At 33.2% G+C, this 18145-nt stretch overlaps 1 protein-coding gene across 1 annotated transcript in view; it reads right to left on the minus strand.

Annotated features, from left to right (window-relative positions):
* Positions 1-3881: 3881 nt before the first annotated feature.
* Positions 3882-18145, minus strand: part of LOC130891308 (phenoloxidase-activating factor 3-like) — a 38839-nt gene continuing 24575 nt past the window's right edge. Inside the window, exons 3-7 of the mRNA XM_057795945.1 lie at positions 16580-16797; positions 12684-12777; positions 7822-8018; positions 5584-5682; positions 3882-4507 (exon numbers count right to left, since the gene is read on the minus strand). Coding sequence (XP_057651928.1) covers positions 4188-4507; positions 5584-5682; positions 7822-8018; positions 12684-12777; positions 16580-16797 — 928 coding nt within the window. The 3' untranslated portion in view covers positions 3882-4187. The remainder of the gene's footprint in view (positions 4508-5583; positions 5683-7821; positions 8019-12683; positions 12778-16579; positions 16798-18145) is intronic.

Consider the following 18145-nt stretch of genomic DNA (forward strand, 5'->3'; position numbering starts at 1 on the left):
TTTGTCGTACGAATAAGATATTTAGCAAAATCATGTTCTCACTGGAAATAACATTGTAATAAATGAAAATGTATTGTTAGCCGCGAGTTGTTATTTCTTTCATCTTCATCTAATTTCGAAAAAATGGAACGAATACGTTTTTTGATGCGACCGAGTTTAAAATGTGAAAAACCTATTCTATTAATAAACTGTTAGTTCAGTTGGTTATTCGAACAAAAATTAAGCAATTGTTAATATTCAATTGGAAATAAAACCACATATTCGACTTATGATAGATTTTATTGAAAATTTTATATAGTTATTTAGATGCATTACAGTCTTTATTTAAAAAAACATTTTAATATCATTATTATATCTTTTTCACGTTGGCAACAATACTTTCGTCATTTTTAGATGTCCTAACGACTAACTTTAATACAGGGTGCGGCAGCATAACTTCCTTTTTTAAAAAGTTCGCCATTTAGTCGGTAGATGTCGTAACGGAGTGCTAGTGGTCTCGTCCGAGAGGGGGGACTATAAAGTTTTGTCCCGGCACAGTTCAGTCGCCATCATGCGTTGGAACAGTGAGGAGCGTGCGTTTGCCGTTGAGGTTTACTTTTCGAGCGGATGTTCTGTGATCGCAACCCAGCGCGCCTTTCGGAATCGCTTTAATTTAGCCCCCTTGGCCCCTGTCCCGGACCGGAAATCAATTGTTACGTGGGTCACTACGTTCAGACAAACTGCAAGTGTGACAAGACGAAGAACTGGAGTCCCTCGGCCCATTAGATCACCGGAGAACATTGAATTAGTTAGAACTTCAGTGTTGCGATCACCACGGCGTTCTGCGCGCAAACATGCGTCTGCCCTTGGACTTTCCGATCGTTCTGTGAGGAGAATACTTCATGATGATCTTCATTTTCATCCATACAAGATGGCAATTGTGCAGGAACTTTCTGAACGTGACTTCAATTCTCGGAGGAACGCGTGTGAGGTTTTTCTGGAAGTCGTTCCTGAGGACGCTATTGTTTTTTTTAGTGATGAAGCCCATTTTCATTTGTGTGGATCCGTAAACAAACAAAACATGCGCTACTGGGCTGATACCAATCCTCGACAATTGCATCAACGGCCTTTGCATTCACCTAAAGTCACAGTGTGGTGTGCAATTTACTCACGTGGAATTATTGGTCCCTGGTTCTTTGAGGAAAATGAAGTCACAGTGACAGTGAATTCGCACCGGTATGTAAACATGTTACAGGAATTTTTTTTCCCACGGCTAGATGAGTTGGACTTAGGGGACACTTGGTTCCAACAAGACGGAGCAACGGCACACACTTCAAGAACATCGATGGCTGTTTTGAGGGAACACTTCCCAGAGCGCCTTATCTCAATTAGGGGCGATTTGGAGTGGCCAGCCCGCTCTCCCGATTTGACCCCTTGTGATTATTTCCTATGGGGTTTTTTGAAATCCCGTGTGTATGTGAACCGTCCAAGGACCCTACAAGATTTGAAGACGAACATCCAGGAAGAAATTGCCAACATAACGCCTGCTATGCTGGCAAGAGTCATGACAAACGCCAGAAATCGGTTTACTCAGTGTATGGAGAATGGGGGACGTCACCTAACTGATTTGATCTTCAAAACTCAGTAAAACAAAACTTTATGTATGTGCCTGTATTATAAAAAACGAATAAAAATTTTCTGATTCATACAATAAGTTTTATTAACTTTTGAAAAAAGGAAGTTATGCTGCCGCACCCTGTATATAGCAGGCTTTTTCAAATTTAAAAAATTTATGAGAATCAGATCATATTCCGAAATAGATCGTCTTGAACGGGTGAAGTTATTTCAAATTTGGATGTCTTTGACTTATAAAAAGGTGTACATGAAATAAATTTAGTACCATTCACTAGTTCTTCATAATAATATTCGTTCATTTAACTTTATTAATATCGTTTTCTAGAGTAATAATTGAATATATCCAGATAAACAAAATATGAAATACGTTTGTAAAACTACAGTGTAGGTAATGTTTTTAAACAAAAGTTTCAGCAAATATTAGATCTAAAGGTGCTATTACATTAATGGATAAAGCAATATTATTATTCAAACTGGATTCCCTTAATATGAGAAATATACCAGTCCCTAACTTTTTTCAATTTTAAGATGCCTAAAAACAGATTTAAAGTGTATGTTGTGGACGAAATGTATTAATGTATTATGATAAGCAAAATAGGAAATAAATATACACTGCCTCATTGAATAGCCGAATTTCGCAAATTAAATGGGTGAATGTTTGATATACAGTTGCAAAAGTATGGGCAGAAGTCGAAGAGTTGCACTGGAAGGTTTGTGGACAGGTTCTAAAACAGATGCATCCAAAGATTAGTGACTTAAAGTAACTTACATAGGAACTGACAATAGATTTATACATTTTCATGGGAGAGCGTCGTACATCACATTTGAAATATGAAACACTACATATGTTAACTCAACTTTCTAGTAGATACACATATTAAACAACTTATTGGGACCGATAATAGTGTAAATCAGAATGATAATCCTTAAGAATATTGTATTTAGCACATATCAGAGAAAGCATTGATTTATGAAACAAAACTCAACCAATATTTCAAATTATATTAGAATATTGTCAATAAAATTTAGATCCTTCTAATAGTGGTACTTGAAGTCGAATGATTTTAAATACCTTTAATGTAGCCGATTTACTTAATATTGATTTTGTTGATTATACTTCAATATTTTCTGTAATTCAGATGAAATTGAGCTCTCAACCTATAACTGTTCCGGCTTTGGATGAGATTATACAAATTAACCTTCAAGTATCAGAATCAACCAAAACTATGAATGATACAATAAAAATCCTGCTATATTTCTAGTTTTTAAGACGATAGTTTGCTTTTCTGGTCTAGTTCAAAATCAATTAAATACTGAATGTGCTGAATATCCCACAATTTGAATTTCTTTATATACAGGTATGTACACGTCAAAAATACTCGCAAACTTGTTAATTAGTTATATTTCAAACTTTAACTAATAAGTAAATTAAATCATTTCCAATATGTATGGCTCCAAAGTTATAAGCCTAGCAATACCTATTTTGTCATAAAAATTTTCAGAATATCTCGTGAAAAAACTTCAGCAATCGTTGAAGGATTGGACGATGAAAAATCATGAAATGCAATCTGTAGGTACTCGTATATGTGATATTAACATCTCTTTTTATAATATAGGAGTATAGGATAATAGTTAATTGCCCAGGCATACAAAATAATATGGAGGCAAAACACCTACAGAAAAAGACAAGGATAAATTGAAATAAGTAGATTATGAAAAAAAAAATTGAGGTTAGAGAGTGAATGTTAATAAAGATATAATCACCGATTTATAATTCATGAAATAATTAGCAAATAATATTAGTAAATTATATATCGAAATTATGAAGCTAAGCTTCCTAGTTAAATTTCAAAATACATAGAAATCAACTAACTCAAAATATTATGACAAATCCAATAGTCGGAAAAACAGGAAGAATATCATGGAACAGTGTGAGATCCCTTATTTCATTGGATATCAATTGGAAAAGCAAGACACTGACTAGAAATTTCATAGTTGATTAATAGTAATGATTTTATTTTCTTTATTTCATACCTAGTCCAACAGGTGACATGTAATAAAATCATATATCTTCATAATATGGTAGATAACTTTAACGAGAAGTTTTGAAAATAATTTAAACCGTCGCAACATCTCTCAAGATGCAATCATATTTGACACTTAAAAGAGGTCCATTCATAACGAAAAATTTCAGTTTTGGCAATAATGAAATCCATACCTATTTAACCAGGTTCATTCTAGAAGACATTAAAAATGGTTATTGAAAATTTTTGTCATCAATATTATGTATCTCACAGGACACTATATATTAATTGAAAAATTTAGAACATTACATTTTCCTTTTGCTCAGCGCGTTTGGAATATCTTAAATATAATATATTGTGTAGTATCTCGAATATATCACATTTGAACGCCATTTTGTTGTTGAAAGTTACCAAATCTGTTGGAAAATTGCGAAACTATAGATTATTACAGCTCAATCACCGTTATTCTCACAGCACATTTTTAGCTGCTTATTACATTTTTGACAGTTGAACAGTTTGAAACAACTAAAAATCTCAATAATTAAAAATCTAAGGCCTAATTGTATCCAAAATCCAATCCATGTAATAGGCTACTCTGGTATAAACACCAGGATAACCTTCCAAACCGCACTCTCTGGGACCAAAAGACACAACGCCCTGTTGAATGTATTTAGGCACGCCATCAACAAATGCTGCTTGATGAAGAGGTCCCCCACTATCTCCTTGGCAAGAATCCTTGTTGTTTTTACCACCAGCGCATACTTGTTTAAATGTTAAATGTACGTTAGACTGATTCTTGTAGACGTTTTTACATTGGTCAAGCTCAACTACTGGTAGATTAACTTTTTGAAGAATTGAACTGGATTCTCCTAAATTGAAATAAATAAATAATTTAGTCAAGAAGTCTTGAGTTTTCAGAAACTATTATTGTAGAATTAAGCGATCAAATTGCAAAAAAATAGGATTTATATTCAATAAGACAGATATTGTTCTTGTTCCTACAAAATTGTTATGATTTAAAAGTTTGATGGATTTAAACCAATCTGACAAGTGATTGATAAAATCTGATGAATATTTTAGATAATGTTTTTCCAAAATTACTGCACACCACTATCAAAAATGTTCATGTTCAGAGATTTTCGTTCAAATTGATTACAACTTATATTTTCCGGTATTAAAGTAGTTCATTGATAATGGATAGTGGACCATATTCGTATTAAAGTTACTTTGAAATAAACTATTTATTATTTAATAAAATAAGTAGTTAAACGTGATCCGATGACCATACTCTAAAGAACGCCAGAATAATGAGACATCTATCTGTTTACAGACCGCTCTTAAATACTGAAAAATTCTATTGTGTGAAAGGTTATAATTATCTGTAAGTATGGTCACTAGAGTCACATCCATACAAATAAAGAACGTATTGTGATACCTTAATTCAAGTGTCCAAGGGACACTCGAAATCAATCATCTATGACCCATTAAGATCGTATACTATAAACCTTAATGAATACAATTAACCATGAATTTAAGTAGCTGAATTTATGATTCTTTACAGTTATATTAATATAAGACAGATATTTGGCAATCCGAGAGGATACGTTAATGGAGGGTAAAAATAAGAAACGTTATTGTATCCTTCAAATGAATGATTAACAGATCCCAATGGTTCACACCGAGAGTAAGTTAAATTACACACAAGAGAGAAACCTTTTGAGGCCCCCTTACACCCCTGCTTTTCTCTTTAGTTTCTGTATAGTATCTTGCTGCTCCTCTTCCCTAAAGATCGTCAAAAATGAAGAAATGTGCTTAGAGAGAAATGTTTTAATGCCATTCACCCAGTGAGAAGACCAGAATTGACGTTGGAATGAGCTCAGTGCTAACCAAGGCAGTACTTTGAGGGTAATACTTTTTGACTTAATACATTATATTATACACCCACCTGTTAATACGTTCGTGATGCCCCAACCTGTAATGATGACATTTTTAAAGTTTTCATTCCGAAGATCATCTGTTGGTAGACAGACTGGTCTAGTATTTTCTGGAAATCAAATTTATTTTTATTAAAAAATTATGCAATTTAGAAATATATCAGTATTGTTCGCAAAACATTTTTTACAAGGTAAAGACAAATCTTCAGAGTGACTTAATTTACTTTGTACAATCTGGAAAATCGAATTTAAGAACAACCTGCAAAAATGATTAAAAGCATCCAGTTATTAAGAATGTTTTTGACATGGGCGCCCAATGCTTTTTTCACAATAATTCTAGTATTTTTAATACATTATTGGTTTAAGCTTATTTTAAAAATTATTTTCAGCTTGATGTGCTTGAAAGCGTGTTTTTTTAGTTTTAGACAACAAAATTTAACGTGTTAAATTCTAAAGTAATACTGATGCAGGTAGTATAGGAAATCTCCAATGGAGGGTAACTAGTTGTAAAATTTATTTCGAAGCAGGGAAAAAATTTGTAGTAATAATTTTAAAATAAAAATTGCCGAAAAGAAAACACATTTTTTTACAACGCGAATGGAATTTGAACCTATAACCGGCGAATCCGAAGGTTGACGCCTTAGCCCCTCGGCTAATGAACGCAATTAAGGTGGTGGTATATACTAACAGTTGTAAGCCACAATGGAGAATTACAAACAAACAAACCCACATACAGGTGAAGATAATATAGGCGTGATATAACAAGACTTGATCAAAACTTTTTGTGGATTTATATCAGAATATTAATTCTTCTGTTAATTTGACTTCCAAGTCACTACCATCTCTCACTGACTGATAAAAAGGTAAATAGCCAGATCCACTTATTATATTTCAAAATTGTTTAGTGAACGTATTGATTACTGCTCAATTATCAATTATTGATTAGATTTTTAGCTTCATTGGATAACTTCATTAGATAACTTCTGCTTTTGATGTGGTTTTAATCCATGTGGTCTAGAATTGTATAACTAAAAAATGTTATCTATAATCTGAAAATATAGTTCCATTCTTAAACGTAAAGTTGAGCTAAAAATTTTGCTCTGCTACTATATCCCTCAACATTCCATACTAACGTGCCCAAATCGTGGTACACATGGTATAAACTTATGGATCCCGTCTTTCTAAATACGAGCTCGTCTCATGTCTGATGTTCCAGCTGTAAACTATAAGAAAAAACCAAAGCTTCGATGATATACTCACTGTACGCATACCAATTATGCTATTTAAACCACTGACTTCAAATTACATAAGCATAGTCAAACAGGTTTCTAAGAGTAAATAGCTTCAACCGACGATTTAATGTTTTTATGCTTCACACCCGTTGATACTGCAGTATAGTGTATAAAGAGATGTTAGAAAGTTCTCTTAGGTAGATCAATCAGCTTCATGCAACTCAACAATTTCGAAGTTAGCAGGAAATTTTAAAATTTTAAAATCCAATAGATGCCCTAAATTCTAGTACACTACTACTAATTACGTAATTATGTATGCAGCGACCACAAAAACATAAGAGCGTAAAAATTTGATAATTCTCTACTGGTAGCAAGTTAATTTGAGAAGTAAAATATTTTTGAAACGATTTTATCAATCAGTATAGTGGATTAGTAATGTGTGTGTGTGTAAAGTTGTGACAGAATAATTCACTACCCTCATTGCAAATTTACCAACAAACCTTTTATTTCGATACATTTTATTAAGTACTGCAGTCGCACAGGTATGCTGTTATAATAAGCATAATTGGTCAAATATTGATCAAGTGCAATCATTCGCTTTGTGACATAGATCAGAGTTTACAGAGTTTACCCGCTCTTTCTGTTTATTTCAAATCTTCTTCATTCATCAGCAATATTTTAAAAACCGTTTCTAATTCAACTAATTCTAACAATTTAACTAAGTCGCATACAATTTGAACCAGCTTTTTATCCATAATTCTAATAATTCCCAATTATTTCATCAGCATTCCAATGTTAATACTCCTCATAGTTTTTTTCTTCTACTCTATTAATTTCCAATTTGTTCAACTGCTGTCAAGCTCTATTCTTCCCAAAGTTAATATTCCTTGTTTTCTATTTAATTGACATTTAACATGAATGAAATCGACAGAGGTAAGAAGAAAATATATTCAAAATTGTTCGAAGTAAATACTACAGATAAAAAATCTACTGAAATAGTATATTTAGAATACTCACCAAGTTTCAAGTTCATTTTTGATACTCTTATCAAACCGATATCGTTGGATATTACAGAAGCGTTAAATTGTGAATGCGGATTAATTTCTTCAATTGCCAAATCTTGATAACCAGGTGTACATATCGTTGACCCGTTTGGCAGTTTTGCGCAGTCCTGCTTTTTTTTAATATCATACTCTCCAACTCTCACACCTAACCTGAAAAATACCAATCACAAGCTTATAAAAACTTTTGAAATGAAAATGTATGTATCCTTTCTTACATAAATATCAAAATAGCAAAAATTCATCATTGTCTAAAGTTTGACTTGTTAATGTTTATTTTAAAGACAATCAGATACGTTCACTCATTATCTCAGTATAGAACGGTATAAACGTTTCAGCGTTCCAAAAACCCTAGAATGTGTGATTCTTTATTAGATAAATCATCAACAACATATGAACTATTTTCTAACTAATTATATAAAGTAAAAACAATTGGGGCTTTCCATCACGTTACTAATACATCAGCAACAATATTCATATGAAACAAATCAAAATTTCTGATAATTCAGTAGAAAAAATCATCAGGACTACTATTCCACAGAACGGCCTTTGATTGCATTTTACTTAAATGGTTGACATTGACATATTTATCAATTGGTAAAAATATCGATATACTGGTTGTATAAGCTACAAAATTCAAAATCAATATAAAGCATGCTGGCTTGTTACTGGAGAGCTGATTTTTTGCAGAATGACATATTTATGTAGTTCAAGAAAGTGATGTAATATTTAGTTCACCAACTGGATGTCCTCTTAACAAAATTAAAATTACACTGTATAAACAGTCATATTAGAACGTTTTGGGAGGGCGGTATAGGCTATAGGTTTAAAATCGAAGTTTTGGTTTATACACTGGCAAGCAAAAAATTGAGGTCACTTCAGAAATTGCGAAAAATTTTAGCGTTAAAATTGATAAGGATAAGTAGGCGTCAAAGTAAATTTTTTCCGAGACTTGACAGCTGTCATGTACGACTTTGATGAAAAATGTGCCTTTGCGCTAATTGAACATTCACATTTGCCTTCCCGGTTTTCCAATTTACTGTTGATTCTTTGTGTAAAACCTAACTATTGCAAAGTGTAGTGATTTAACAGGCCTTTTAATGCCTTTAGATCTGATTGTTGCGGCAGAATTGTTGCGCTGTTACAAGATGGTCGGGGGTAACGTGAAACTACAAGAATTGTTGGTGCTAGTCTTTGTGGTGTGCAAAGGGTGTACCAGCACTTTCTGGAGACTAGCCTGTTCACTAAAAGACCAGGATCTGGGCGAAAAAGAGTTACCATTCAACGAAATGACTGTTGGTGTTCAGAAGTTTGCGGAATAGGACAGAAACTGTGGCTTCACTGCAAAATCAGTTGGAAAAAGGGAGAAATGTCAACGTTAGTGAATGGACCGTTAGAAGAAGACTTCATGCTGCTGGACTGTCATGCAGAAGAATGGCCACAGGTCCCCCGTTGCAACGCCAGCATCAAACTGCAAGATTGATATTTGCTAGAGATCACGTTCGTTGGAATGAAGATGACTGGAGTTGGGTATTATTCTCAGATGATTCGCGTTTTTGCATTGACGAGCGTCTTCCATTTGATGGTGGGTGAGTTATGGTTTGGGCGGGAATCACTGCACAAGCTCGTACAGAGTTGGTCTTCATAGAAAATGGCTCCCTAGTCTGCCACAGGTACATTACGGAGGTGCTAGAAGACCATGTTATGCCTTTCATGGTGACTATGGGGGAACGAGGCATTTTTATGCAAGATAATGTGAGACCACATACAGTCAGAATTGTCAAGGAATATCTGGAACTTGTCTGGGACGAGTTGTGGCGACAGATCCGCAGACACACACCAGCACCAAGAACTGCCCAGGAGCTGAGAAGATTGCTGTTGTAGGAATGGGATACCATCGACCAGAATTTGATCCGCAACTTAATTCAAAGTGTGCCGCGCCGAATTCAAGCAGTCATCAATGCAAGAGGAGGGAATACACGTTATTAGTGTCAAGTTTTTTTTTTTATTTTGTTCGTTTATTATCTTCTCTAACAACAAAATGTTGAGTTTCGCCCACAATGTTAATTTGTTGCTTTTTCAGAATAAATCATTAAATCCAAGAAAAAAATGCATTTTTCTTTTGTATAGAGTATCACATTATCACATTCAGCTTACAAAAGTACATGCAATGATGTACAGTTTGCGAATACTATCTGAAAACATAAAATTTCAAAGAACATGAAAATTTTTTGCTCTCCAGTGTATATAACCATCTTTAGGATAATACACAAATCAAAATATCCAAAACACACATTAGAAATCAAATTTAAAAAAATATAGGTAATAGAAACCGAAACAAAGACGAACTTTTCAAAGGTTCCAGCTGGAACACAAAGCCCTTTACACCTAAGTATAACCTGTTACTTCACATTAATTTTCTCTGCTCTTATTCTGTGAAATTCCATCAATTTTTGTAAAATTTACAAAAATAACTGGTCATCCATAAATTCTCCTTGGATTGCATTGTCCAGTCCATGATGTTACTGTAAATGACTCGATGTTACTCGATAGAGGAATATTTTCGTTGGGAACTTTGATAGTAATAATAATTGTGAAGTATTTTAATCGTGTTGTTATGGATATACTGGCAAATTTTTCAAAGCTTAAGTAGAGGTTGCGCGTTAAAAAAATTTTCTTTTTTTAAAAAAAAGTACCACAACTATTTTGATGAACCAAAATTGATGAATCTTTATTACAATAATTCAACTTTATTATAATAAATCAAGTTTATGCTGCTTGAACTTTTATAGACTCTTTAGGTTTTTTTAATGGAGAAAATTTTAAACATTCATAACGAAAATCGCTCAAAATCGCTTAGAATTTTACCTTTACAGAAATTAACTATAAGAATTATAGTATACTTTTCATTAATAAGTACCTCCGAGATGGAATTTTTTTTAAAATTTTTTCTTTGTTTGAAATGTTTACCAATACTCAATAAAGAATCCGAATTCAGTATCGGCATAACATTGATAACAATCTGAACAAAAATCGCGACGTTTTTAATTTTTTCAGAAGTAACCAAAAGGATTTTAAAGATTAGGTCCCGGCATACGGACAATGGATTCATGATCTTGGACTCGAAAATATTCTGATAAAAAAGAGTTCTTGCGACAAATTTATTGTGAATTCAATGATACTTACTCCTCTTATATGGAAAAGGGGGATTTTGGTTTGCTGTAACCCTTTATACGGTTGCTCCTTTCAAAAAAGTGACCTAAGCTAAAGTTGCTTGAAATGGGGTGTGTAACCAATTTACGACGTCAAATAATACTGTTTGAATACAGAAATCGATTACCCGTTAATAAATAATGGGGGTTTACGTTTAAACTTTTTTCGCACAACTAATAGTGTTGTAATATTTCAACTGAAGTAGCAGCTGCAATCATTGATAAACTGATATAATTAAGAATCATCCAAAACATTTTATTAAGACGTACTTTTCCAACCAACTCAAATCTAGTATTTATCAAATGAAACCACAAACACTGGTGGGAAAACCAAAGCATTTTATATTTATCACTTATTGTACGCGTAAAATGTAGAAAACGTAAAAAAGTAACTTTTCTACACCATATTCCAGGGTGTAGTACAGAAAAACATAACCTTTCAAATATATTAATAAAACGAGAAGAGTCATTATAACGTAAAACGAGAACCAAAAAAATATTGTAGTGAAAATACGATTTTTGAATACATTTATGTTAATTGTAAATACATTTGAGCCATGGGTGAAATAACGAGGTAAATAAATAATAAAATATTCATCTACCCATAATAAAAATTTGAACATGTATTAACGCTCCGACTTATTTTCAGATTTGCTTCTGAATGTTCCTATCAATTTCAACAAGAAAAAAGAAAATGACTCACTCCTAGGGTAGTTTTTTTTTGGTTGCAACATACCTTTTGTTACTACTAAAAATGTAGTTGGACAATGAACGTTTTGTTTTTATAGAGTCTTGGAATTTCAGTGTGATTAGTGAAACAGGAAAAAAATTGAACGATGTTGTAAATGAATCAATAGCTATTGCTCGTGATTCTTACAATATCCACATTTATGCTGTAATTTCAGAGAGACTACGCCTGAGCGTCGATTAATGTAGAAAATTGCTCGCATCGTAAACGTAATTTTCTACACGTAGAAAACGTAATTTTTTACGTTTACTTTTTGTGACCACAAACTAATGCGCCTGAGATCGATAGAATTGTTTACTTCAAGCTCACAAAGGCTAGACAAACATACATCCGGTACAGTACCCAAGAATCTCGACTAAAGATAAGCACGCGAATTAGAGATGAAGAAGACATACGATTAGATTTTGCTTACTTCAAAAATTTCCTAGTTTCATGGTAACCGGCCTTCGATTTCTGTATTCAGATTATTATTATTAAAAAAATTTTGCAAAATGTTGGGGTAGATACCCAGAATATGTTATATTAATGTCAAAAGGTTGAAGGTGAATATAATATCGACCATCTTTTAAATTATATTTCTTTTTATTGTAACTTATTTATGATTGAAACTCTTAATAAATTTGGGCCAATTTAATCCTACTTAATAATCCCTCAAAATTCAATTCTTATAATCTTTCAAATAAAGAGTCACATGAGTCCAGTTGCTATTTAAAAAAATTACGGTGGTGTAGTTATCTGCAGGGGATTGATCAGAAACTTTTACGCCGTTAGATAATGAGATAAGTTTAAAAACCGCCTTAAACGACCATAATTTTTATTATATGTATATTTTGATGTGAGTAAAGACTTGATACTTACAACGGACTTTCCAAATTTTTTATACAATGCGCTGCTGTCAAAATATATCTGTCATTAATAATTGTTCCTCCACATTTAAATTCCGGACCTCTTCCTTAAACCAAACAGAAATTTTTATTGCAGAAAATATAGCAACTGTATTTTGTTAAAATTATCTTAAGAACGTTCCCGAGAAAATAACTGTTGTGACACCCTTTTCAATTTGAACAGATGCTTTCTTATGTAGAGTTGTTTTTCATACCTTCCGTCATTAAGTTTTGGAAAATGAACTATTGAATATTACATATGTTATAATCAATGTAATTAAATAGATTCTATACATAATGACTGGCCATTACGTATAAAAACAAAATTGTCTAGACAATGTGGTAAATTGATCACTCTATCCGGATATTATTGAGAATAGCGGACCAAAATTGGCTAAACTAATAAATAATGCTAAAAGAGTTAAAATTAAGATATAAAAATGTATTTGCTGTGCTCATCACACTGTATTTAAATATGGATCTTGTCAGAAAAAACTAGTTTGTCAAAAAAAGCCCTTGTTGTAAAACCGATTATTAGTAACGCTGCCAAGCTGATCCGATAAACATGCAGTCACAATAAATTCATCATGGTGTATCATGTAGAAGAGGTAGCGTATCATTTACTAGACATTCTTACTACATTAGGAGCGTCCAGTATTTTGCAAAGTGATAATGGGTTGGAAGTTGCTAATAAAGTGGTTAAAGAGTCTATGCGATGTGACTAGAATTAAAAATATCGTACTTCTAATTACAAAGGTCTGTTCAAGTGGGCAACCAAGTCGAAGAAACGATGCTTTGTGCTTGGCTGGAATCTAACAAGACGACGAAATGGTCTGAAGGATTACGTTTGATTCAATTCATGAAGAAGAGTCTATATTAAATGAAGACGAAAATCAATTGTATGAGGAGAGAGAAACAGAGTCCAATATTACCGACCACATGAAATGAGGGAAAAGAAATAGAAAGCGATGTAAACACTGAATCGCGAAATGAAATACCAAATAAGCTGACAGAAAAACCTGATAAGGAGACCGACAACCAAGGAAATATTGTATTTCCGTCAAATATAACACAAAGTGATGAAGCATAGTAATTGCTCTCGATAAAAAGGAACAAGATACTGGAGACCTGAGATAAGTAGTTGGACAATCTCTGAAAAAGCAAGCAGATAAAATTTTATTCCTATCGTCACTAAAATATCCTGCTGCTAATACAGATGATAATGTAGCGGTCAAACTTCCCGATGTAGACCGTGACAAAGCCGATTAAAGAAATATTATGGCCGTTATAATTTTCTCAGTAGACAGAAGGAATGTACGTATACTTAAGTTAGGTATTAAGGATGGGATTTTAAATCGGTTTTACGCAAAAAAACAGTATTTGTAATGAAACGTTTACTACTGTTGATATTGTTCTCCAATTCAAGGTTACCATCAAAGAATATGTAAAAAAAGAGTTATATTCAATAGGTGCGAACTTAAAAAGTCAGTTGATTTTAAATAATTTACTATAATAGTCTTTAAGGAGTTATACAAAATAGTTGCAAGAATCTCTATTTTTGTTTTGTTTCATGGCTAGAGAGCTTTAACTTCACTTCCTAAAGTTGAATTACTTTATATAATAATCAAAGTAAAAATTTTATCTATAACAATGTTATTATATGTATATTTGAGAGTCTTCAATTTCTGGAAAATTTCTCCTCGTTCTCTGCTTATGGATTTGTTTATTTTTCTATATTATGGACATGGTAGAGCGAATAATTCCAAAGAGTCTAGTAACATCTCATATCTCCTCTCCTGTTTCTAAGGCGTGTATCAGTAAAACTATTTTCGTCGTTACACAGTGATTTTCTTCTACTAGCCATGTTTACAGTTTGAAAGTTTGTGATCAGCTTAGAATATGATAACGTGTAAATAATCTATGACTACTTCTTCTTAATCATGCTCAACAACAGTTTTCACATGTAAGCAATTTGTACACGAAAGAAGAAATTTATTAGAAAGTTCGTAAGCATGATGCCGACCATTTAGTTTATTACTGGCTGGAATAATAAAACAAGAGCTTAGTTTGTACTAATTTTGGGAACTGAGAAGTCACTTTTTAAAACAGAACACTATAAAACCAACATTTGTTACTGCTAATTCATAATGTTAAATTTTCAAATCTTATCTATGATATTTATGCCATTCTTATCTGGGAGTTTCAGTCACTTTCCTGGCAAAACCATTATCCCTTAGAATCTCTTAGGGATCTGGGTGAAATACTCAAGCTTCTTTTTATTTACCGTTCACAGAATTTTTTAGGAACCGGACCAGTTGATAATTAGACTGCTCAAGGTCGATGGATGTATTGAAAATTCTCAAATTCTCTCAAATTTTGACGAGACTTTGGAGATATATGCTATATAGTGTCATCGTTTTGGAAGATGAAGAGTTTCCTATTGATTAAATCTGGCCGTTTTTTTATCACACCTGTTTAAATCGAATCAATTATGTCAGACTTTTATGATTTCTTGATGAATCTCTAGACTTTTACAACGGTTGGTTGACCAGGGCGAGTTTCATCTTTAAGATCGAAGTTTTGGATATGTAATCGCGCTGACACTGATACTTCAACGTTTATCATGATAAAAACTATATTACTTGCGTTTCAGTTTCTCCTTTTCAGATATGATCTTCTGGAATCTCCATTGCCAAAGCAAAGTAATTTTTAAAAGAGTAAATGAACGTCCTACAGCATGGCTTAATTGATTACTTGTACCGTACAACTCAATGCGAACTTATTTTCCCTCAATCAATTATAATCGCAGTCTCCCTACGGAGGTTGGCATGAGAAACCGCAGCTGTGAAAAGTTCGGTAGACGTCTGTCTGAGTCATCTGCGCAAGTATTTCAGCCATGAATTTTGTCTACGGCCGACCGACTGTTTTCCTTCGATATTCCCTTCTATTACCATGCGGAGAATCTCATATCGTTCGCCTCTCATTATAGGTCTTAGATACTGCAACTTTGTCTGTAGGACCTCTATGTTTGTCTTATGTTGCGTCCAAGATATCCGCAGCATTCGGCTGTAGGCGTACATTTCGAACGCATTAATTTTCTTCTCTTTGGCCGCATCCATGGTCCAACTTTCGCATCCGTACAGAAGAACAGGAAATATGTAATAGCGAAGCATTCTGGTCCGGAGTTTCAGGTTAAGGTTGCGGTTTGCCATAAGTGTCTTCATGCTGTTCAGAGTTTTTCGCGTTTGCTCAATCTGATTTCTAGTTTTGGGTCGCATTTATGGTTGATGGGCGTGCCCAGGTATCTTAGAAATGACACTTGTTCCATGATCTCTCCATGGAGTCTTAGGGTGGCGTTTCTATGTATTTTTGAGAATACCAATAGTTTGGTCTTGGACGTATTCATATAAAGTTTTAGAGTATTCACAGAGAGTTAAATATTATATGTATATCTCAAAGCCGGCAGTACTCAATTTCTGATTATATTATCAACAAAACGAAATGAAATTCAAAGATAAGTAATAATTCGATCACAGAAAAGTAAAACAGAAATAAAAGTTGTTATAAGAAAAACCGAAGCAATTATTTTGAATTGAATGCATGTCAAAAATGAACAAAATCGACCAAAATAGGGCCAAAATAACGAATAAAAAGAATGTATTGGATTTAAAATGCTCTAATCATACTACATGAAATACATATAGCATTAATAAATTCGAAACTGAAAAAGTGTATAATGATTTTAATACAAGTTTATGGGTTCCATCGAATATTCCCAAAACCTGATCCATGCACTTAATATATTTAAGAAAATGAAATTTTGTTTAGAAGATTTCAATAATACTTTTTTAAAAATATAATACCCCTTACTTGTTCTATAGCTTAGTAAAGCCATCCAAGGAAATTCGTTGATTTCTGCATTTTTTCCATTCCTTATACGATCCTTACCCGGATCAAGATAACCACAATTAGTTGGAAGCAACCGTAAATTTCGGTGATTTGACACGTCAGGAGGACTCTCATTTTCTCCTTCTTGTATTATAATTGGACCCTGTGGACAGCAGATGTGAGCCACATTATTACTAAAACTGCAACAGAGATCGTTATTAACGAAAATTTTGATCGTCAAGACATTTTATTACATTAAATTTGATGTTATCTATAATTTTAGTTACTAAATTATCATTTGAAAATTATCAAGCAGGAAACGGAGCTTTATAGGTGTTTGAATTAATAGAGCTATTCCACGGTAAAATCTGCACTATTCTACAATATAAGACACATCTATATATTCATTTGTGCTTCTAATAACTGTTTAACAAAAATTTTTCAGTTCTACTGCTAGTTTTTTCAACGTTGTTTAGGCTACATTAGGCAAGATACTCTACAGTTATCGTTAGAAACGCGCGAAACTCAGTCACACTGAAATATATTTTTGTAGTTTCTTTTTTGTTATCACAAATTTTCAGTAATAGGATCTCAGAGTATCCTCAAATCACACTAACCCTCCAATTGCTTGTATCTACTGAGAATACCAAGTTCGACCCGTCTAGATAGCAATTTCTGAATTGCTTAAATCCTTTTTTGATCTAACATTTTTTGCACTTATATAAGACAACGAATATAAAATAGTTTGTTTCGACTCGACTATGTCACTTGAGTTTTCATCTATTAAGATGGATGAAAGACAACAGTCACGTGTGAATTTATCTTAAAAGAAAATGCTCAATGGCAAATTCTGAAAAATTATCCTATGATGTTTGAAAACACACATTATCTACGTCTATATCTGGACACAATCAACATTTAGTAGGAACAAAGAACGTTTCAGATTTTAGATTTAAAATTTCTACCAAAACATTCGTCAATGTTACGACATAGATATTGATGTCGCGTTTGAGTGAATAAAACATAAACATCAGATGTTCCATTGAGCCGTGGTCGTCGTAGGGTAATGGGATGATACTTTGTCTGCTAACCAAACGGCCCGCGTTCAAACTCTGTTCCGGACTACAACTAAAAGCGCAATGTACGAGGATATATTGAAAAATTTTTAGCCTACTATAGAACCAAACAAATCTTCATTGTAAAAATATTTTATTACTCAACATATTCTCCTCTTAATTGGATACATTTATTATAGCGAACCTGCAACGTCTCTAGACCTTTCAAAAAAAAAAAAATGTTTCTTCTTGCTCTGCAAACCAGACCTCCCAGCTTTCATTACCTCGTTGGAAGAAAATTTAACTTTTTTTCAGTTAAGGAAAGAGATGATAGTCGGACGGAGCCAAATAGGGTGAATAAGGTTGACGTGAACTATATGATGAACGCGTTCGTATGAAATATTCAGTGCTTCAGATATACCTTTTAGTCCTGATAAATCTTCCGTTAAGGTCTGATAAAATAATGTCATGAACTGCATCGATATTTTCGGGG

This window comes from Diorhabda carinulata, chromosome 3, assembly GCF_026250575.1.
Source record: "Diorhabda carinulata isolate Delta chromosome 3, icDioCari1.1, whole genome shotgun sequence".
NCBI lineage: Eukaryota > Metazoa > Arthropoda > Insecta > Coleoptera > Chrysomelidae > Diorhabda > Diorhabda carinulata.